Genomic DNA, 23,648 nt, shown 5'->3' on the forward strand with positions numbered 1-23,648 from the left:
GCTTATTATAACATGTCTATAGTGGATTTGTATGAAACAAAAACTTGCCACATTGATTTATTATCAGCCCACATTCTGGACCACCAGAGCCAAGCTCTCGCGCATGCGCACCTGCCAACCCGGAAGTTTACGTTTCGCGTTGCTTGCCGCTGTCCAAAAAGAACAGATCTACAAGCTAACAACGCGCGCGATAAGACGCGTTGTTAGCTTGTAGATCTGTTCTTTTTTTTGTTTGGAACGCTACAACCGTGCCAGTGTTCCCATGTCCGCTTATTATAAGCGACGGTGGGCTTGTTTTTCTGTAAATTTGCTTGTAAATATTGGTGGTTGCGGTTTTTGGGGCTGGTTTCGAAAGTGTAGTTGCGTATTTGGGCTTGTTTCATAATGTTGTTTAAACCGGTGGTTCTAAAACATTTTTATGTCAAGGACCCTCAAATTAATATATATTTGTATTTTGACCCCAAACAAAATTTGTGTTGTTAAAATGTTTAAAAAAAATCAACAACAAAAAAAAATCCCCCCAATATTTGTTTTCTCTTTTTTGTTGTTGTTGAAAAATCTACAAGCTCCCAAGTGAGCTGAGATCTGCCTAGACTGTGACTAGACAGACTAGAAGCCTAGTCGCTTCTTTTGGGCTTGTTTTCATAGACCTGCTTGCTTACTTCTCTCGCAGAATCTGGCAACACTAACCCGCGCTTGACAGTTGTGATCATCAAATCTCTGATCTATTCTGCTGCAATGGATGCAGAATTGCAGATGCTGGCCTTACATAATAACGCATCATTGTCTTGTCTGTGGTTTACCGACGCGGTGGTTTTAATATTCCTCAACATAAATATTGTAATACTCAGTATTAGGCTAGCTTGCAGCTGGTGAAGCTAAAGCTAAGTCAGCTAACAACAACATGGCACACTGGACCAAATTTGAAAAGGAGACGGAGAAAGAGATTAAAAAACTGGTCAAATGCATCTCTGGGGTGGAAGATGAAGAGGAGGCCAACTTCCAAGCGGCGATGAAATATGCTTCGTCCAATTTCAGGTAATTTATTACAGTGGTTCTCAAACTTTTTCATTAAGGACCCCCAAAATGACATTTGGCTGCGGACCCCCATCTCAACATATTTTGTTCCAGGGACCCCCAGAAGCAAAGATTTGAGTTACAAATGTTCGCTTTAAAAATGTATATATTCAAAAGGTTTGGAAAAATAGCAGATCTACAAGCTCATAGCGCCAAGATGAGCTTGTATATCTGCTATTTTTGAATAGCCCAAAGTATAAAAGGTTAAAGTGGTTAAAATTATTGTGATGCTACATTTAACACATTTTGCTGGGGACCCCCTGGAACCCCCCCCAAGGACCCCTGGGGGTCCTTCCTTGGACCCCACTTTGAGAATCAGTGATTTATTAGAGACCTACACACAAGGTGGGCTTGGGTGAGCAGTGGTGGATGAAGTACTCAGATTTAACTTTAAGTAAAAGTAGCAATACCACAATATTAAAGTACTCCGTTACAGGTAAAAGGCATGTGTTCAAAATGTTACTTGAGTAAAAGTACAAAAGTATTGGCATCAAAATGTACTTAAAGTCAAGTACCAAAAGTAAAAGCACTAAAATGTTTGAAAATAGAGGATCTACACGCTCATGTTGTGAGCTTGTAGATCGGCTATTTTCAAATAGCCTAACAGGGCTAAAGTGGTTAATGTATGTTTTATAATATAATAATTATATCTGCAAACTAACTAATAACTAAAGTTTTCAAATAATTGTAGTGGAGTAAAAGTAAAATATTTTCCTCTGAGATGTAGTGGAGTAGAAGTAAAAGTATTGAAAATTGGAAACACTCCAGTAAAGTAAAAAATCCTCAAAAGTGTACTTAAGTACAGTACTTGAGTAAATGTACTTACTTACTTTACACCACTGATAACGTTAATACAACGTTATTGAAAATAAACGTTGTTTATATTATTGTGTTGTTGTCAGGTTCCATCATTTCCTGGACGTGGACAGTCATAAGGTTCAACGCAGCATTAGTGGGTGAGTTGTTGAATCTGTTTGCATGACATCCTCATACAGTATGTACATATAAATAGAGACTAAAGCTTTTTTTACACCTCCTCCGGTGTAAATGCTCTTTTGCATTCACACCGGACGAGGAAAAAAACGAGGTGTGAAAATTGCAAAAGAGCTGCATTTCCTCCCATTTCAACAATGCATTGGTGACAAAGTAATTAACTCCAGTACTTGAGCCAAAGTGTGTAGGCCTGGTCAAATATTACTCAACTACAAATGAAAGTAGCTTTCCTTTCCTAGAAATGTACTGTAGTCAAAAGCACAACATATTTGTCTTTGCAATGTAGTAGAGTGAAAGTCATAAGCTAAAGCATCCAAAAATACTTAAGTTAAATACAGATAAATACAGATAAAATCTACATTGCATCACATCGCATACAAAAGAATATACTTAAGTACGGTACTCAAGGAAGTGTACTTTGTTACTGTTATTACAAATCAGATTTGACATCAGGGAAACAGAACTTTGACTAAAAAAGACCAAACATTAAGCAGCAGCCAGCATCAATTTTTATTATATCACAGTTCAACTGCAGTATGCACAATAGCATTTGTTCAATACTGTGCTGCCCTCATTCTGATTTGCTACATCCCTATAGGATACATGAAAAGCTAATGGTTCACTCCGATCTAAATAAAGCTGAGAGCTGGATGAGACTGACTGAAGAGTTCCTGAACTCACCTCTACCTAATACAGATGGAGATACGGTACTGGATGGCAATTTATAGAACGTATGCAACTATGACATGGCACTAATACATTCATTCTAGGGACAGAGAAGTATTTAATATACTGTTCTAAACATGGTGTCACGTTTCCCCATATACTCCATTCTATTGAATGATGCATTGCATTCATTGTAAGTTGCTCTGGGAAAGAGCATCAGCTAAAATGAACAAATAATAAACAATAAAACTAATAGCTAGCATATTATGCTAATATTATGCACTCTTCATTGAATGATGCATTCAAGTTGCTCTGGAAAAGAGCATCAGCTAAAATGTGCAAATAATAAACAAGAAAACTAATAGCTAGCATATTATGCTAATATTATGGGCTCTGCATCTCTGTCTGTTTTTTAGTATTTTTGTCTTTTTTTTTCCAGACGGATGTACATCACAGTATACTGTCACTGTTGCTGCTCTTATCTGAGTCGCCCTCAAACACCACCTTCACAGAGAGACCCAGGCTAAAGGAGGCCGGTGAGTGATCCAATCCAATCCACTTTATTTATAGAGCACATTGAACCAAAGGACTGTGCACTCGGTAACAAAGTTATATTGCTATAGGGTGCGTTCGGAAATTGCGAACCGGAGCGCACTCGCCTATTAGTTTGTATTGGCCAGTGCGCTCAGTGCTGTATTTCCGAACGCACCCATAGTGATAGTGAGATAGTGATGTCGTAACAAAGTTAGAGTGATATAGTAACAGTGATATAGTGATGTCAGTAACAAAGTTATAGTGATATAGTGATGTAGTAACAGTTATAGTGAGTCTACCAGACCAGTGGTTCTCAAAGTGGGGTCCTTGAGGATGTTCCAGGGCCCGAGCCAAATTGTCATGAAATTAACCACTTGTCCGTAAACCTAATAAAAAATATCCGATGAACAAGCTCACAACTCTTCTTGAGCTTGTATGCTATTTATTTTTGGCCATTTTTAAGTTTTGTGTATAATTGTGAACATTTTAAAACAACACAAATCTTGCATGGGGGTCCCTGGCACAAACCCTTATCAATTTGGGGGGTCGTTGACATAAAAAGGTTAGAGAACCACTGTACTAGACCAATGGTTCATTCACCCTGGAACAGTGTCAAGTTCTTTCATTTAACCACAATCATCTAAACGTTTGCCTGTGCAGAAATAGAAGATAACTTTGACTGGGCTAAGTATTTGATGGAGGGCGAGGATGATGATATCGGACCGTATCCAGACACCCCTGTGAGTAAAATCCTATTCCTAATTATGCTACAGTGTTGAGCTTTTTGATGTCAAAAGTTAGATGGTGTTCAGCGCTGCACTCCCTGAAAAAAGCCAGTCCACCAGCACGTTCTATGAAGTGTTACCATTAATAATTCATTATAAACTTACCTATAATGCATTATAATCTGCTTATAATACTGTATCATTACAGTTAAAGTACTCATAATGTTTTAGAACAATTATCATAACAACATTGTAAAGCATTTTATATCAATTCAAGTATAAATGCATTATAATCTGCTTATAACATAGTACTGTATGATTCCAGTTATAAGTGCTTGTACAGTAAGTTCTCATAATGCAATCATCAACACATTGTAAAGCCTTTTATAATGACTTATACGGTCAAGTATCATAAACAATCATATTTGCTGGTCACTCAGACTTTCGTTCACCTGGATCATAGTGTATTATCATTTTCATAGTTGTAATACTTATATAAATAACTGGATAATTCTTTATAATATGTTGTGTTAGTAAGCATAAGGAACGGAGCGGGAGACCAAAAAGGGGAGGGGGGATGGGGGGTTTGTCCGTCGATTATGTCATCCGTCAGGTTGAGCTCTGAGCTCAACCTGACGTACCTGACGTACGTTCACTGCTTCCCTCTGGAGGATGAATAGCCTCTTGGCCTTAATCACGCATAAGAAACGTGTCAAACTATGAATGCACTGAATGCACTGACGTAAAGAACGTACCAGTTCCTCACCCCCGACGTACGTCAATCCCCATCTCCGTCTAGTATGTACGCCACTTAAGAGTTAAGGGTCTTACGTCGAGTATGAATAGGCCTTTAGAGTGCAGACATCTGTACACTCTCAGAGTTACAGACCTGCAAGGGTCCAGTTGGACCCCCTGGTGGTCCCCGGACCTGACGTTGAGAACCGGTGTTCTTTACGTCTCTTTAGGAGTGGTCAGAGGAGGAGAGTGAGGACGAAGACAGTCAGCAGCCAATCAGCAGGGAGGATTCTGGCATCCAAGTGGACAGGACGCCTTTGGAGGACCAGGACAACACCAACAAGACCGTCCCAGTCACCTGGACAGGTGCTGACCAGAGCCAGTGGTGGACACAGTACTTGAGTCAAAGTATAGATACTCCTGGTCAAAATGTATACTGTATAACTACAAGTAAAAGTTGCCCATTTTAATAGCAATGCATTGCTGTACTGACATTTTTATTGTTATCAAAAATTTATATTCTCAAAAAATAGCAGATCTACAAGCGTGTGAGCTTTTAGATATGCTATTTTCACTATATTTGAAATGGGGCTTAAGTGGGTAATTCAATACTTTCCCCCTTCCTAGTAGTGGAGTCAAAAGTACAATATACTGTATGTCTTTGTAATGCATTGGAGTGAAAGTGGAAGTATCCAAAAGAACAAGTATGCAAGTAAAGTACAGATTCTCAAAAAAAATATTGACGTAAATGTACGTACTATCCACCACTGCCTATAACAATGATACAGGAGAGAGGGGTGTGTCTTTCTGTTCTGTGTTTTGGTGGTTGTGTGTGTGTGTGTCGGCACTGAAGCTGTATTTTGGGAGCGTGTCAATAATTCCAGTGGTTGTTGTGCTTGCAGTGGGTGAACCAGATGCCCGGGCCTGGCTTGAACAGCACGTGGTGACGCCATACTGGGTGGCTCATTCTCCCCGCTTCCCCCACAGTCTCCATCTACACTCCAATTTGCTCAACGTTTGGTAAACCTAACAAGCACCTTCCCCCATCAGAGTGGTTCTCACCAGTGGTTCTCAAAGTGGGGTCTGGGGACCCCCAGGGGTCCTTGATGGGTTTCAAGGGTGTCCCCAGAAAAATGGGTTAATACAGCATAAAAATCTGTTTAACCACTTGAACCCTATTTTATACATCCGCTATTAGAAAATAGAGCTAAGATGTCTCAAAACATCTTATACAAATGTGATTTAAAAAAAAAAACATTTTAACAACACAAATCTTGTATCGGAAACATATTTTCCGATGGGGGTCTGCGGCAAAATACAATGTGGGAGTCCTTGACATGAAAAGGTTGAGAACCACTGGCTGTCTTAAACCACTTAGTTGACCGGAGTCTTAAGGGTCTGTACTAGGCCCCCTCCTTTTTTCCCTCCACACTAAATATCTAGAAAAATAGCCGATCTACACGCTGACCTTCACCAAACGTTCACCCCAGAATTAATAGGAACACTTGGACGACATCCAAGTATTTAAAACAAATGTAGAACGGCGTGACGCACTATGATCTTTGAATGGAATCGGTTGAAATGCCATCGCTGAATGGGGGAACTTTTCTATCGCCTTGATTTCTTTCCTTTCTGTTTTTCCTCAGGGACCAACACTTGTACAACACTGACCCATTGTATTTGCCAGAAGAAAAGGCCTTTGTCACGGAGACCCAAGTGATTAGAGAGACACTGTGGTAAGAGGGGGTGATGTACTAGCAAGTGATCGTAGAAATGTGCATAATGATCAAAGGAACATTGTCTTCACTGTCTCTTAAGAAATAATGATTTGGAGTTGTTTGTATAATACAGAATCTGTGTATCCGTGGTCCTGATATAAGTAGGATGATGCAGTTTGTGTCTATCCCATTCCTGACTATGTGTAAAAGACAACAACAACAAGAAATTTCTAAAATATTCAAAAGGTAGCACATCCCAAACTTCAAGTCAATAGAGGACAAAATACTCACATTTCCTTATTTTATTTGGCACACACCAATACACTTCAACGCGTTTTGTACAAGGTGATGAAGGCTCTTGGCCGAAATGCTTAAGCAATTCAACCTCTTTTTGTAACTCGACAACAAGAAATTGTTGGTCATGTATGTGTAAATATGCATTGATTGCAGGCTTCTCTCTGGCGTGAAGAAACACTTCATATTTCAGCATCACGACGGACAAGTGTCAGTCAGGAACAATGTGGTGGTAACTCATCTGACGAGTGTAAGTTTCAAGTTATCGTTAACTTTTGTCATGATGTAGTAACCATGTTAATCCTGCAATCTATAGCTAATTGTAGTGATTAAAACATGATTTTAACCAATCTGCATGATAACTAACACAACTGCAGTGGCTGTAGTTGGTCTACCTGCACTTCTATTGAGAAATGTATATCCTGTGGTTGGGTAGGACACCTACTGGTTGTCAAGTGTTATTGCATGAAGCTCCAAACAAAATAAACATATCCTCTGTCCAAATGGGCTTTATGTATTAGCTCGACAGTAGACATTTGAACCCGCTTGCACGGGGTACCCATGTTCGAATCCCGGGTATGACATATGGATTGCAGTTTTAACCACTTAAGCCCCATTTTATACATAGTCGCACGATAGTGTCGTGAGAAAATAGACGATCTACAAGCTCACAACGCGCCGCAGTGAGACACGTTGGAAGCTTTTTTTGCTATTTTAGAACATTCTTAAGAAAAGTTGAAAATATTAATAGTTGACAATAGTGACATGCCCAAAATAGGGATGCCAGGTTGAAAGTGTCTAATCCATTCATCTGTTCGAACACTGGTTCTCAATGTGGGGTTAGATCCAGGGACCCCCATGGGTCCTTCCTTGAGGGGGTTCCAGGGGTCCCCACCTAAATGATCAATAGTTAGAAAGCAAATATCTACAAATGGAATCAAATGGACTCTTACGGATCCATTTGGTCACATTTGTACACTCAAACAAAATGAACACATTTACAATGTCTGTGGGCTAATATTCATCAGACTGGGGGTCCTTGAAATGTAAAAGTTTGAAAATAACGTACGCCTAATTTATGCTCCGTCGCACAACGGTGTCGCGCACCGAAAATAGACGCGCGACGCCCTCGTGCAACAAAGTATGAATCCGGCTTTAGAACAGTGGTTTTCAACCCTTTTCATATCAAGATCCATTATTATTCGGCATTTGAGCCACGGGTTAGGTAATGAAGTAGTAGTAAAAGAAGTAGTAAATGAAGTAATTCAGATGTTAAAACAATAATTTAACTCTTGAGAGCGTAAAATGAAACCAAATGGACCTGTTTAATTTTATGCTCTCAAGAGTAAAAAATCTAATAAGGGTCCATTTGGTTACCAACTCTCCATTTAGCTGGGGACCACCTGGAACCCCCTCAAGGACCACTGGTGGTCCCCGGACCACTGGTTGAGAACCACTGCTTTAGAAGATGACTATGTCTGACCAGGACCCCTGCTTCTCTCTGTGTGCTGCAGAGCTGTCTGCACTCTGTGCTGGAGCATATAGCTGTGTACGGCCAGGCCGTGTTCCGGCTGCAGAGGTTCATAGACGAGGTGACTGGGTACAGCTGTGAGCCGTGTCCTCCGGGCTCCGCTTCCACCTCCAAGAAGGGTTCAGAGCCTCCCTTCAGGACCTACCAGGCCTTCGTGTGGGCGCTCTATAAATACTTTGCCAGCTTCAAAGAGGAGCTGACCACAATAGAGAAAGAAATCGTATGTAAAGGCAAGTTGTCATTTTGCTATGTTTCTGGACCAGCTGTCAAGAGAATCTTTAGTCAACGTTTGAAATGTAAAAGTAAATCAATAAAAATTGATGGGGCGGCCATAGCTGAGTGGTTAGTGAGCCCGCCTAGGGAGCCAGAGGCCCTGGTTGCCCCAGGTACGATTCCAGGCCAGGCCAGCAAATGTGTCGATGAAATGAAATATGTCCCTGAGCAAGACTCTTAACCCCTAATTGCTCACAGGCCCTCATTGGAAACAAGACCGCAAGGACTTTCATGAACGGACCTGTTAAAGGAATTATAAATGTTAATATTTATAGACTTAAGAGACTTAAGTTAAAGACTAGCCAGACAAAGAAATAAAATAAACTAGTAATTCGTAATTCAATAATATTATTATATTACAAGATCAGTGTGGAAAACATTGCTACTTAATTATTTATTCAAGAAATGTGTTTCCACTGTTCCTTATCACATCATTATTTTCATCTGCAAGAAATCCTTTCCATCTTGTTCTAAATACTGAGGAAATATTTTTTTTTTTTTTACATGATAGCCATAATTTGATCATTATTTAGATGATTTGCTAAAAAATGGGACAGAAAACCAGCTATCGATTTGTATGTGGTACATTGTGATACATTGCAATGTATTTATAGTTTCTGATCTGACCTCTTCCGTAGATGAGACGGTAACACTGTCTGCCGTTCTGGAGCGCCTCAGCCCTCACCTGGCACAGATCAAAGTGCTGCACAAAGTGTTCTGCACGGGGGTCGCTGAGGTCCCCCCCGAGACCCCCAACGTCGTGCGGGCCTCCCACCTGCTCAACACCCTCTATAAGGCTATCATTGAGTATGACAGTGTCGGAGAGGCGTCGGAGCAGTCTGTGAGTTTGAGCTGACAATTCATGGATGCATCATATTGTAGATCGAGAAGCAATTTATTTTTATACTGTGTATATACAGTATGTTGTCGTTGTCGGGCAGAAACCTCTTATCTCCATATTCTAACTTTTTTCGTAAATTGACGCCCTACTTGATCATACTACAGCATCACACAAAAGCATCAAAAGTAGCAGATCTGCAAGCTCGAAACGCAGCTCAAAGTGACACGTTTTTAGCTTGTTGATCTGTTACCTTTGCTATTTTTTTATTTGAATCCTGAAAAGTAACAGTTTTGTCGCTGTCGGTTTCCATCCGACAAGAGACGATTGATATTCTTTTCTTATCCGAGGCAAAGGTTTGAAATAATGGTGATATTGATTTGAAGTCATATCGCCCAACCCTAGATTCACGGATCTTCACAGGGAAGATCTGATTCCCTACACAATGAATTCTGACGGCATCTCTCTTTTTTAGGTGGCTTTGTTGTTTTCTTTATGGACAGAGACAGTCCGGCCGTACCTGGAGATTGTGGACGAATGGATCGTCCATGGTCACCTATTTGACCCTGCCAAAGAGTTTATCATTCAGAGGTACAGTGAACGGAGTGTTTATCATAAACATGTTTGCCAAATGTTTGCCTTGTTTTTCCAAATGTTCTTCTACTTTTTGTCTATTTTTGCCTGCCCAGAATAGGGACGCTAGGGTTCATGTGGTTGAATACAAAACCTAGAGCAGGTAGTCTTCAACGTTTTTCAGGCCAAGGGACCCCCCTTAGCTGAGAGAGACTATCATCATTGTTGTGTAAATAGTTTTTTTACACATAATCCTTTCTACTAATATGTTGGATTCGTGTTAATGTATATTTTATTTTATTTAACCGCTTAACCCTCAGTACTTATTAAACTTGATCTTTGGCTGCCTCAGGAACAAGGACGTGGCGGTGAACCACCGGGACTTCTGGCACGCCACCTACACGCTGTACAGCGTGTCTGAGACGGTGGAGAACGAGGACAAGCTGAACGACGCGGCCAGCGGCAGCTCCGGAGGCGACCAGGGCTCCAGCAGCAGCGGCAGCAGGAAGCAGCTCACCATGGTGTCCTTCCTCAAGCCTGTCCTCAAGCAGATCATCATGGCCGGCAAGTCCATGCAGCTGCTCAAGAACCTGGACCGCAAGGACGTCGAACAGTCGGAGACCGGCTCCTCCAGAGGTCAGTGTTCGCCACACACACGTTTGTATTACTATACTCGTGAGGACATAAAAATGTAGGACTGCATTGGTCTCTCAAGGCAGACTGTTGATTCACAGTCAGATTTCAGGAGGCGTAGTTAGAGACTATGTAGCATTAGTCAGGCTTGAGAGACTAGTGTTCACCTGACATGTTTTTTTGTTTCTCATACAATTTAAACTGGGACAGTGTATGCTGTTCTGTATGGAACAGGAGGGTGCATATATCTCGCTGCTTGGCGACAAATGGAATGTTTGCTTTGGGTTTTGGATAAATTGAGAAAAAAAGCTCTGTAGCAAACAAAGGCTTATGATAGTAACACGCTTTGTTCTAATCTCAACAAATCCACACAATTTGTAGGATTGTTGAACCCCATGCAATTAATATATCATGGAAAAAGGAACATATCAGTTTCAAAATTCACGGTTGAGATATTCATGTAATTAATACAATGGAATGGAATAAAATGTGAAACTCGAGAAAATATAGGACACAGAAACAAAAGCAAGATAACATGGCAAGAAGGAGCTTAATCTAACTAGAGCTAATAGCAATCTAATCTGTTTTCAACACCATAATAGCAGTAGGGACAAAGGAGTCTTTAAGTCCCTTTGTTTTGGCCCCAGGCTCCCTTTATCATAAACCTAATTGCAGAAGCTCAAATTCCTTCCTAAGAGGATGGTCAGTACGGTCTGAGGACTAGTTAGTGCTATAGGAGAGCTGTGCCTGGCTCCCAGTGATTTCGCTTGCCATTATGGCCAGGCTATTCAACCTATCTTTTATTATTAGTTTTTCTTAAGCCATTTTTTTCTTTTTATGCTTTATTTCAGTGTACAGTTTTGTAGACAGACAAGAAACCAGGGGGGGGGGGGGTAGGAGCGACGCGTCATTGGCAGCCATCCATATATGGCAAAGATGCTGTTACTTATACCCATAGTCAAGTACTGAGTGATATGCTTATTGTATCATGAAGACATACAGTATGCCATGATTTTATGAATGTATGTGTAATGAACTTGTTTCCTTGTATGCTCTCCCTTTATTTGGACAATTGTTAAAGTGTGTGTGTGTGTGTGTGTGTGTGTGTGAGTGAGTGAGAAACACAGAGAGAGAGAGTCACAGTCACGTTTAATGGCAATGTTGCAGACAAATAAACTACAGGAGTGTATTCAACAACTTATTTCTTCTCACACAGATGCAGAACAGTTTTTCAACACTGATGTCTCCTAACTAACCTGACATACTGTACTCTGTAATAGTAAGAAGAACAAACCAGCTTGGTGTGTAGTACAAGACTTTAAACTACTTTAACCACCTTATATTCTGCATGAATCGAAAATCCTAAGTAAGTAGGTCAGAGTGGCTTATTGTCAATATCGACCGAGAACGATGGTGTCTATCCAGTTTTCAATGTGCTAGACCCCTGGGAGATAGATTGCTGAGGTGGAGCGCCGCAACACTTACCATCAGTTACCCAAGCCGTGCTACTCATACGCTGAGTTGGCGGTGCCCGGGACCTTGCCAGTGCTCTACCGCCTGAGCTAAACAGGCACAATAGAAACCGGACACGAATCAAAGCCCTATGGGAAGAAGCCATTGGAAATCGGGCTTTGTTAACTCCTTTCTGTGTGTTAGGACTACCAACTAACATTACTGGCAACATGGTTACCTGATATTTTAAAACCTTTTCACGCCATACGTAGCATTACAATTTACATACCTCAAGGAATCAGCTGGCATTGGTAAAGGATGCATGTATGCTACATATGTTGCAGATGCAGAGAGAAAGAGCTTGTACACAATGTTCCTGGAATCAGTGCAGTCACGCCTCTGTCATGGTGAGGAATCCCCCGCGGACACAGTGACTGAGCAACAGGCCACCAGGAGAAGCCTCATAAAGATGCAGTCCATCGTGGTGCAGCATTTGCAAATGGATGACATCCATGATCCACTGCTGGCCATTAACTTTGCCAGGTGAACACTGTACACAGAGCACATTGAAAGATCCAATTTTAGAAATAGATGTTGCCAAATTGAGGCTTGACAATTGCAATATTTAAATGTCCTAAACGTTTTAGAAAATGAAAATATGATTTATAAAATCCTAATTTCTATATTCTGTATATTTACAGTCAAAAGAAAATGTAATTAAAATAGTTTTTTTTTAAATCAAATATATATATTCTTTAATGTTTTGACTCTAGAAACCACAGAAATCTTGTAAATCTTCTGTCATCCCTGTATGTAGGGTGGTATTTCTAGGTAGAATTTCTATGGATACCAACTCAATATAAGGCGTCCAGAACATTAGCTATGTCTAGTTTGTCAACCTGTGTGGAGTTTTGGAACGAAGTAATATATTTCTAATCTAATAGTCAATAACAATATCATAAGTGTCCTGTTCTTCCAGATATAAGGTTAATGAATAATACTGCTCCAATGCGACACTGCCAGTGTTATCTACCCGGAAATACCTTATTGGTTGTGGTGATGTCATGATTATTTGGTCTGTCAATCTCAGGCTGTACCTGGAACAGAGCGACTTCCATGAGAGGTTCTCTGGAGGGGACTTCATCGTGGACCGCTCGTCCCAGTCGGTGACCTGCCAGACGTTTGAGCTGACCCTGCGATCCTGTCTCTACCCACACATCCAGAGGAGATACATCGAGTGCTGCGGGAACCTCATGAAGACTCTGAAGAAAGACTATAAGTAAGCCTATTATAGCCCTAACGTCAGTAGAGATTTGTCTCATGGAACGGTATGATTATTATTTTTTTGCAGTTGACCTGACATAGGGATCGCTGTTCATTGGTTTTCCCCACGCAGGTTGCTGGAATATCTCCAAGCCATGAGGAACTATTTTCTCCTGGAGGCAGGAGACACCATGTACGACTTCTACACGGCCATCTTCGACAAGGTGCTGGAGAAGGAGAGCTGGCAACAACTGTCTCTTCTAAACGTCCAACTGCAGGAGGCTGTGGGACAGCGCTGCCCAGAGGACAGTAGCCGGTAATGCATGTTACTATTACAGCCTTTTCCTTTTTAACCACACGAACCCTAGCATCCCAATTCTGGGCATGTCGTAATAGGCGAACATTTGGTGATAATAGAAAAACATTCTGCTATTTGACAACAAAGAATATACGGTTTAAGTAGTTAATAATTAGTAGTGATATTGTATGTGTTTTAACCATTGCTTCAGGAAGGTTTGATCTATGAAAGAAACAAAGAAAACGTCTTATAAACAATGTCATATTTTTTTATAGGTTATCAATCTTCTTGGAGACTATTGATCCTGCCAGGAAAAAGCAGCCTGTGAATAATCTAGATGTGCTCACTCTTAGTTACAAGGTAAGCCAGATCAATGTGTTTGTGTAGACTTTTCAGTGTCCAGTGGTGGAAGAAGTACTCATATTTCTTACTTAAGTAAATGTAGCAGTACCACAATATAAAAAAATGCTCGGTTAGATGTCAAAGGCCTGTATTCCAAAGGTATTGGCATCAAAATATATTTACAGCACCAAATAGCTCATCTACAAGTTCACAACGGGTTGCGATGCGTTGTGAGCTTGTAGATCGGCTATTTTTGAATAGCCAAAATAAGATAAGATTTAAGTGGTTAACCTACGTTTTGTAATAACAATCTACATCTGCAGCTAACCCTAACTTGTTTTCAAATGATTGTTGGTGAGTAAAAAGTACAATACCTTTGAGATGTAGTGTAGTAGAAGTATAAAGTATTGAAAAATGGAAATACTCAAGTAAAGAAAATACTGTACTTTACTTTTTGCCCACCAGGTACCCTGGCCCGTGGACATTGTAATCAGCTCAGAGTGTCAGAGGATCTACAATCAAATCTTCCTCCTCCTGTTGCAGATCAAATGGGCCAAATATAGTCTGGACACCCTGCGATTCAGCGGTATAGTACCTGTGATAAAGCTACAATACTGAAATGCTTTAATTGAATACATAATTATTTTAATGGTGCTGTTAGTGATATTTTAGGAATAGAAAATTCATTTTCAGGTGGGTCACCACTTTTATCCAATCAAGAGCGAGAACCCATTTATCAGCTTAAATTTATTTTAATTTAGAGCTAATCAATACTTATTTTAACAAAATATATAACTTACACCCCCTTTAACTAATCAGCATGGTGGAGTTAGCATATTAATACCTAGCACAAATACCATGTCCTTGTCATATCTAGCACATCTGCAGTGGTTGGAGCTAGTCTCCCTACTAAGACCCTGGTGTGGGATAGGACACCTACTGGTTGACCATGTCAATAAAGTTATTTGAAGCTGACAGCACACCGGAATGGATACTACTTGCACTGCTGCCATTTTTATTGTTCTGTGGTTTGTTGGTAGTAGTTATTGTAGTTCTCCATCGGGCGAGGAAGCCAATGGAAATAAAAAGTACAGATTGTAGCTTTAACCTGGTACTGTTTCTGTTAAATTGATTTAAAACACTGTGATTTATTAATGATTGTCTCCCATAGATTTGACCGTGGCCACAAAGAAATCGGAAGGAAATGCACCTGAGGAGTTGGCCCCCAAAGAACCCATAAAACAGCAGATCCACAGGATGTGTCTTCTACGGGTCAAACTGATGCACTTTGTCAACAGTCTGCACAACTACATCATGACCAGGGTGAGCATGACATGAGTCATTGTTAATATGAAACGATTTGACTTAGTTTTCAAATCTTTTCTTGTTATTTTACCGTTTTCGATTTCCAATTGTGTCTGCTCTTTTTCTTCTGTTTCATCGATTCCAATTTCACTTGTTTATTCTGTAGGCCTATCCTTTATGAGTTCTCTCTCCTGATTACATATAATTGGTGTCCCGACCTGAAAATGTATTTACTGTTTAGTGTTTACTAAAGAGCTGGAGAGACAGAGAGACCCCTGTTACTGAACAAACACTCAATGATTGCTATAGTAACATAAAGCTATTTAATACTTACTTTAACAAGTAACTTTTTTTCCCTTTTACTTTACTCACTAACAGTTTTCATGCTACTGTATATAGTACAGCAGCCATATGTAGTATGTTCATCATCTGCCACTTCTGTGAATAGGTGAGTCAAATGTTATCTTATGTTTTGCACATGGTCTGTGTCCACACTGTCTTGGCAGATTCTTCACAGTACAGGCTTAGAGTTTCAGCACCAAGTCCAGGAAGCTAAGGACCTGGACCAGCTGATAAAGATCCACTACAGATACCTGTCGACCATTCATGACCGCTGCCTTCTGCGAGAGAAGGTAGGCCTTCACCTACAGAGAACAGCTTAACCACTTTCATCCTGGCATCCCTATTTTGGGCACGTTATTACATCCAAACATATTTAAACAAATAGCCGATCTACAAGCTCACATGCTCAGCACCGGCTATTTCCGCACAACACTGTCGTACAACAAAGTATAAAATATGTCTCTAGTGGTTAAATTACACACATGCATATGGAATGAAGAAGACTCATTATTTATTTTTGCTTCTTTGTATTGTACATTTTCATGCAAAGCCAAAGTGCTAGTGTTTCTCAAGAGAGATTTTTTTTTAGGGGTGTACCGATACACTAATTTCACGAAACGATACGATATTGGGCTCACAACTTCGATACGATTTCGATACGCACTTTTTTATTATGAAAATATATGGGGGGGAAAAAAAGCTAATGCAAACAATTGCATTATTCAGACATGCAAACTTGTAGCTTTTCAGCTACAATAGCCGTTTTGAATCCAAATAGGGCAATAGTGTGACACCTGACCCGAAAAAAACCTTTTCACCTCGGGGCTGTTTGCATGCCTGATTATTATTATTATTGTAAAAAATAAAAAATAATAAAAACGATATTTTTTTCCCCCAAAACGATACATATCGTCACGAAAACGTTTCGCGATATATCGCGGGACGATATATCGGCACACCCCTAGCAAACAAGCTACAGATAAAATCGCGCATATTTTTCCATCATGCTGTCGGCAGGTGAAAGTGTACAGCTTAATTTGTGCTCCGTTGCACGGTGCACGCCGATAAATAGCAGACCTACAAGCTCACAAGATACGATGCGTTATTAGATTGTAGGTTGGCTATTTTCGACACTCAACACCGTCGTGTGACTAGACTCATTTTAGACATTTATTTTAGTTCATTTATATTATCCGCTGAGCTGCTACCTGCTTCTGCTACCTGTTCCCCAGGTCAGTTTTGTGAAGGAGGCGATAATGAAGGTTCTCAATCTAGTCCTCATCTTCTCCGACCGATGGCAGGCTGGCTTTGGAGCGTGGAGGTGCGTTGTTTCTCTTTACAGACTGCCAGGAGAAAATATGAGTCTCTCCGGCTCATATATTGCTTTTTAAAAAAGCCCTTGAAAATGAGACCTGAGGCTGATTCTAAAAAATGTTTTCTGAAAAATGTATATTGCTATAGTGGTGTTCAAAAAAGATTTTATGTCAAGGACCCCCAAAATTATATGCATTTGGTCGTGGACCCCCATCTCAAAATATTTTGTTCCAGGGACCCCGAGAAGCAAAGATTTGAGTTTAAAAAAAATCTAATCGAGATCTTCACGACTTTTCAAAAATAGCAGATCTACAAGCTCATAGCGCTGCAGGAAGTGACGCGCTATGAGCTTGTATATCTGCTATTTTTTAATAGCCAAAGTATAAAATATGACTAAAATCTAAAATGACACAGATGCTTTCCCGATTTTAATGGATTAATCGGGATGCACTGATTTATTGGCCGAACATCGGTATCAGCAGATACTCGCCTTGTTGACTGATATGGCATCGGTGTATCTGCAAATTAGATGACATTCACTGATGCCAGTGGCCGTTAATCTGTTGTTTCATAAATCTTTATGATTGAATTTGTGATTATTAAAAGATAGTGTGATGAAGGGCTGAATTATTTTTGAAGTACATTTTTATAGTTACGATTAATTGTGTTTCCCTGACACAAAAGGCGGAATGAATAACAACAAAAACACGACAAACATACAAACAAAAATCAGGTCTGTATCGGCCCAGAATTTCCCAATCGTTAGCATCCCTGCTTTTTAATGATCCAGTTTAAGACAGTAATACATCTGGTCCAAACAAAGGCTGTAACAATCCTTTTAATGTAATTATTTTTTACATTTCCATTCCAGGATCGAGTCCATCGATCAGATGGAATCGGACTTCAAAAATTGCCACATGTTCCTCGTGACCATCCTGAACAAGGCTGTGTGCCGTGGCTCATTCCCTCACTGTAAGTGCGACACCGAGTACCTGTTGAAGTTATATTGTATTGCAGCTTTAAGCTCTATTTCAAAATGTTAGCTTCTAATGACATACCCAAAATAGGGACACCAGGTTGAAATTGGTTAACCATATTCTCTCTCGTCCTCTTGTCATTCGCAGTGGAGTCGTTGGCTCTGTCTCTCATGGCAGGTTTTGAGCAGTGCTGACCTTAGGCTCAAGTATACAAGGAAGGTGTGGTCTGGTGACTCAGCTGTGCAGCGCTGCTCCGTCTCATCCCTGTTGCTGTGACTCATATTGTTGTTGTATCCCTGGCAGCTTGACCCATAAACATGACTGATCATGATGTCACTGACATGGAAAGCATGGTGGTGGAGAATGCTCTGTCTTTTGAAGGCCTAACTCATCTGTGGCCCCTTGTGGCCATTCAGAGCATTGCACAATGAATGGCTTGCAGCTTTTGCAATGTTGCTACTACTTGTAAATTAGTTTTTCTACCATGATGTCATGTTGATTGTCATGATGTGTACATAGTAAGCACAATAAATCTTGCACAATGCTGAGGGCCTATGCTATTTTTCAGTGTTAAATTCAAGGTTCAAGGTTATTCTTTATTGTTACATCTTGTGTACAGGTACATGCTACAGTAAAAGTAAAACTATTTTCGTTTGGCTTCCTAAAGACAATGATAGTACTTAAGTAGTCCGATCATACTGTATTACTGTTATTATTTTGCAACGCAACAGTTGATAGTAGACAGTTTAAACAGGAGAGTATCTGCTGTAGATGAATAGAAGTGACTGTCATCTTTGATAGGACTGAAAAAAAGTGAATAGGGATCCTGCTACCAAATATTGTAAAGGATTAAAAGATTAAAGGTACACTATGTAACTTTTGTGTCGTACCCAGGTCTCCCACGCAAGTACTGAAAGTTTTACCACTGAGCTAATAAAGTGTGCCTGTTTGCTCAGAGGGAGAGGATATATGAAATTTTGAACTTCAGGAAGTAACCAGGAACTAGTAGCGGTCAAACAGGATATGCGTACATTTCTCAATATAAGATAAGGAAGAATAAAAATGTATTTACACACAAAGTTACAGCTTTAAATATATTAATGTGTGATGAATAGCAGCTGTGCTTATGGAAATAGTCGTTATTATTTAACATGACCAAATACAATAGAATAAAGCTTTCTTAATCAACACCATGAAAACATGTTTCACATGACATTACCAAAAATATATACAGAGAAAAGCTATATACACTGCTGCGACAGTATCCCCGCATGTCATTGTCTTGTTTTATTAAGTAGATTAATTTCAGTGACAAATGACCTTTTGTACAAGATTTATCACACACTGCAACTGACTGCACACTGCAATTGATTGAATGATTTATTGATTGAATATTTTATTAGTCAAAGTCAAAGATGTAAACAACACGGAAGTACAGTAACACTTGGCTAAAAGGATAACACAGTCTTGGGGACTTGTTTCCATTGTGGTCCAGCATCAATGTGTAAAATGGATCTTTAAACCAACACTTTGGATTGTGCAGTACAGACTACAGACATACACTACATCTACACTAGTGCAGCACCCGGCATTCACAGGCAATGGAACTTTTGTTAAGGCACAGTACATTTTATTGTGCCCTAATTGTAAATACAAGAAGTTCAAACTTTATTTATGCTCTGTGGTCTTATTCTTAGTATATTACTGCTCCTTTGAAAATAGTAACTAATATTGAAGTTAACTGTCAATAACTACAGTGTTGGTGTTTTGGTGATATTATATAGAATTGAGCAAGCCTGGCATGGCCAGATTATATCACTACGTCTGGTTTCCAAGTTAGAATTGAGCCCCTTCAAACTGTCACTCGAAAGGCAGTACCAATAGGTTGTTGACCACATTGTGTGGAGTGGAAATGACAAAACATGGTGCTATTTTAATAAACTAGAGGTTTGGGCCGCACACCTACGTCGCACCGCCGATCCGACCGATATGTCCAGTGTTGGGGGCTTTGTCAGAGTACCCATTGTGCCCGTCTGTCCCTTTTGTGCCCATATATGGAGATCCCTGATGTCATCAGTATATGCCCATATATGGGCATCTCAGTTGGATTGGCGGTTCTGGACAACTGGATATCTATATATGCCTATATATGGACATATCGGTCGGCTCGGCAGTTATGGCCAACCACATATCGGAAACTACTCGACGGCGGGCACCGCACTCCCTGGAGTCCTTGCTGATGTGTGCACCGAGTTCGAAGTCGGTCAGTCCCATATATGCACATCAGCACATGACCATATATGGTCATAGTGTCGGATCTGTCGCTCTTAACAACCGGATCTCCATATATGCTATATGGGAGTATCGGGTTTGTTTTTGGTTATGTCTGAGTCAGAATGACATGGCCGTGGTCCACTGTCCGGCCGGCTGGACGGCCTCCACCCCCAAGAAGCCCGCTGATGCTTTACATCTTGAGTTGCCCCGAGATAGTCATAACCCACAGCACCCCGGTTTGGCGCAAGGAACAAGCTGTCTTTGTCCTCATTTGGACTGGCCCAGCAGGAAGTGTGTTACCTTCTCATATACTATGAATATGATACAACAGGCTGGAGTGACAGAGATAATGCTTGGGATTACACCTTTGTAGAACCCTCTAGCGCCCTCGTTCCTCCATGTCCTTCTGATGACATCGATAACCCCATTGTATTTATTGTGCTGGTCCTGTAGACGAACTTGCACCACCTGGTATGGGTATGTTGTAGCCACAGCAAAGATTTTGGATGATGCGGCCATTGTGATATATTCCAATGGACTCAACTGCCTATCTGAAGGCATTTTGTAGTATGTGTTGTATTCTCTCTTTAGCTCCTCATAGGCCATTAACTGCAGTGCTCCTTGAAAGGTTCCAAACAGAGCAGGGACATATCCCCTGTATAGACCTGGCACTCCCTCTTGGCGGTAAATCTTTACCAGAGCATCAACCATGCCCTTGTACTGTTTACTGGATGGGTCACAATTGTACTGAAGCACCAACCGAGTCTTGGTTACATAGATTGGGTTGGTTAAGGTAGCAGTCACCATACCTGCTTCAGCTGCAGACACTAGGTGATCTGTGGCACTCAGCTCTGTTTGACGTCCTTCTTGTGTGTATGCTTTGATTGCATTATAAAATAAAAAGTAGAGTCCCCACGATGTCCCAGCAGCACACACGCTCGGGGTCACTCCTTGGTAGAGTCCTCTCAGTCCCTGCTGTTTCCAGACACTCTTCAAACAGTGCAAAATGCTGTTGTATTTGGGTCTTAATTCCAGCCCGTCGCTTACAGCAAATCTGAGTTTGGCCAAATCCAGAGGATGTAACATCATTGTTGACACCACTCCTCCACTGAGACCTGCGGCCAGGTTCTCCAACCTCACATGGTTCAGCATTGTACGAACAGGACCTGCTGGGAAGAGCTTGGACTCCTGGGAACCTGAAGGTCCTGTAGGAGCAGAGTTCATGTTCAGCTGATAAGTTAGCTAGCTGAGAGGTTAGCTGTGGGGAAACCCAGTAGACTAGTGAACAATCTTATTCAGCAGCACACACATGGTAAAATGCCGTTAGAACATTGCCATGGGAAAGTCAGCTACACCGTTGCAGCAAACAGCTCAAAATGAGCCCTTTGCATGTTCGGTGGGCAGTGATCTATGACGTCAATATTATGTCAGCTAGTCAACTCCATATTTGGGCAAAGAATGATATGACTCAGTCATCTCCCTATACGCAAATCAGGGTGGACAGTGGACATCCATATATGGGCATAAAGACACACACACATCCGCATGCAGACATTCAGTGGAACTGTGATGTCAGTACCCAGAGTACTTAGTGCAGTACCTGTACAAGATTATTAGGAGGCAGGTCTCTATGACGTCATATGACGCACCAACTTTGGAGAGTTCGGAGATCTCCGTATATGGGCATAAAGGGGCACAGGCACACATAAGAGTCAGTAACTGTTGTCAGAGTACTTGGAGGCCAGTTTAATGTCAGTGATGCACCAAAATAAAAGGGATTGTGATTGATGGATATTATATGATACAACTATGGATGCAGTAAAAGCATTAAAGAGCTGGTAAATGAAATACAATGGGTAACAGATAAATCATGGAAAGAGTAGAGCATAAAAGAAATTCACAATAATAAAACAAATAATAAAACTAGAGAGGTTCATGCACACAGGAGTGCATACTGTATCTCCACCAGGAAGTGTATGATGTCAGTCATCCCATGACATACAGTATCTGACGTATGACTCCATATTTGGGCAATGTTTCAGCATCCGACTACCATTGACATTATAAAGTTTAAGTTAAATAGGCTCACACTGCTGCTGATGTGGTGTTCTGACATTAGTGATCCTGAGTAACAGATTGAAACAGAGTTTTAAAACAGTATATCAAATATATTTCTGTTTAATTGAGACCATGCCTTGCTATCAGACCTGGGAGGAGTTCTCTCATGTAGCTGAAAAACTATATTTGGCAGATCCCATGAAGGTCAGAGTGGTTATGAAGTACAGACACTGCGACGGAAACCTATGCCTCAAAGTAACCGACGATGCTGTGTGTTTACAGTATAAGACAGACCAGGCACAAGATGTAAAGAAGATCGAGAAACTCCACGGCAAACTTATGAGGCTCATGGTGTCCAAGGAGACACACCAAGGTGACATGGAGACGGACTGAAAGGTTCTGGGATTCTGGTCTTCTACAACACCTGGACTGAGATTGAAAGCTGCATGTTGAGACACAAAACGTTGGATTGGAGATGAGGGTCAGAGAGACAAGGTATCGGGATACAATTTTGGATGGGAATATTGTGGATGGGAGAACACTCAGCAACAAATGCTGATTAATTTAGGGATGTGATTTTTGTGTTTGTTTTGGGGGGCAAATGACATTTTGCAAATGACATTTTGCCCCCCAAAATGCAATTTGTTTTCGTGACACATGATTATTCATTTTCAATGAACACTCACATTCTTTTACCCCTTTCTGACATTTTCATTACATCCCTACCTATAAATAAAAAAACATCACGTGGATGCACCTGGGACTTAATCATCAGTGTTGTAGCCTGGGGTCATCGGGTGTTTCGGGTCTCGCAACATACACCCTCGCCCAGGTGACCCAGCCGGGGTTGATCAAGCCCCGACTTACGTCCCAGTAGCTACCCACGGTCAGTCCTCCTAGGGAAAGACAGGGCCCCTCAGTCCGCCTCTCCGGAACTACTCTGCCGGGACCGGGGGAGGCTCTGGCACAGGGAGGGACTAGGCTCTGTGGATGGCCTCCTGTCCGGGCCCCTCCTTCGTCTCACCAGGTCCAGGACCTGAGCGTTGCACCAGACTCCCCCGCTCCAAACATTTCACTCCGGCATGATGGTGTCTTGGGCCGTGGTGGTACTACAGGCTCCACTTGAGGCTTGCCTGAAAGACCCTCCTTAAAGGCCTCACCGTGGGTTTGTTGGGCTTCTTCCTCACGGAAGACACAGGCTGGGGCGCCAACCCGTACTACTCCCGGGTGCCCTCTACATTCCGGCTGTCAACCGTCTCTCCGGTGGTCACCAAACTTTTCCTGGTTGTCAACGTAGTCTATTCCTATGACCCACACAAATAGAATAGGAATAGGTATAAATAGAATAGGTACTAATACCTGTATTAGTAGCAACATCAGTGTGGCAAGTAGAACATTTGGGGATAGGCCGCTATGGATGGAGAAGTGTAAGA

At 41.1% G+C, this 23,648-nt stretch overlaps 3 protein-coding genes across 4 annotated transcripts; 2 read left to right on the forward strand and 1 right to left on the reverse strand.

Annotated features, from left to right (window-relative positions):
- Positions 1-516: 516 nt before the first annotated feature.
- Positions 517-18,759, forward strand: tubgcp5 (tubulin gamma complex component 5). 2 transcript variants are annotated; one of them, XM_080431289.1, is made up of 23 exons: positions 517-1,038; positions 1,980-2,033; positions 2,669-2,777; positions 3,176-3,272; positions 3,931-4,010; positions 4,961-5,096; positions 5,633-5,750; positions 6,377-6,466; positions 6,899-6,992; positions 8,257-8,503; positions 9,185-9,387; positions 9,860-9,975; positions 10,310-10,593; positions 12,387-12,585; positions 13,133-13,321; positions 13,439-13,621; positions 13,879-13,963; positions 14,411-14,531; positions 15,117-15,268; positions 15,757-15,882; positions 16,830-16,913; positions 17,778-17,878; positions 18,031-18,759. In XM_080431289.1, the coding sequence occupies exons 1-23, from the start codon at positions 905-907 to the stop codon at positions 18,065-18,067; spliced, it is 3,039 nt and encodes a 1,012-aa protein (XP_080287415.1). In that variant the 5' UTR covers positions 517-904; the 3' UTR covers positions 18,068-18,759. The 2 variants fall into 2 exon arrangements, with proteins under 2 accessions (XP_080287415.1, XP_080287414.1); XM_080431288.1 differs by having other exon boundaries at positions 520-1,038; positions 16,825-16,913.
- Positions 18,760-20,424: 1,665 nt separating this feature from the next.
- On the reverse strand, positions 20,425-21,381 carry LOC308086898 (solute carrier family 25 member 32-like; the record flags this gene model as incomplete). The annotated part of the gene is made up of 1 exon (XM_080430540.1): positions 20,425-21,381. The coding sequence occupies one exon, from the start codon at positions 21,379-21,381 to the stop codon at positions 20,425-20,427; it is 957 nt and encodes a 318-aa protein (XP_080286666.1).
- A 966-nt stretch (positions 21,382-22,347) lies between these two features.
- On the forward strand, positions 22,348-22,608 carry LOC308086479 (signal recognition particle 9 kDa protein-like; the record flags this gene model as incomplete). The annotated part of the gene is made up of 1 exon (XM_080430014.1): positions 22,348-22,608. One exon carries the CDS (start codon positions 22,348-22,350, stop codon positions 22,606-22,608), a length of 261 nt encoding a protein of 86 aa, XP_080286140.1.
- Between the last annotated feature and the right edge of the window lie 1,040 nt (positions 22,609-23,648).

Source organism: Gymnoscopelus braueri, assembly GCF_963280865.1.
Source record: "Gymnoscopelus braueri genome assembly, chromosome: 6".
In the NCBI taxonomy this organism is placed as follows: Eukaryota; Metazoa; Chordata; class Actinopteri; order Myctophiformes; family Myctophidae; genus Gymnoscopelus; species Gymnoscopelus braueri.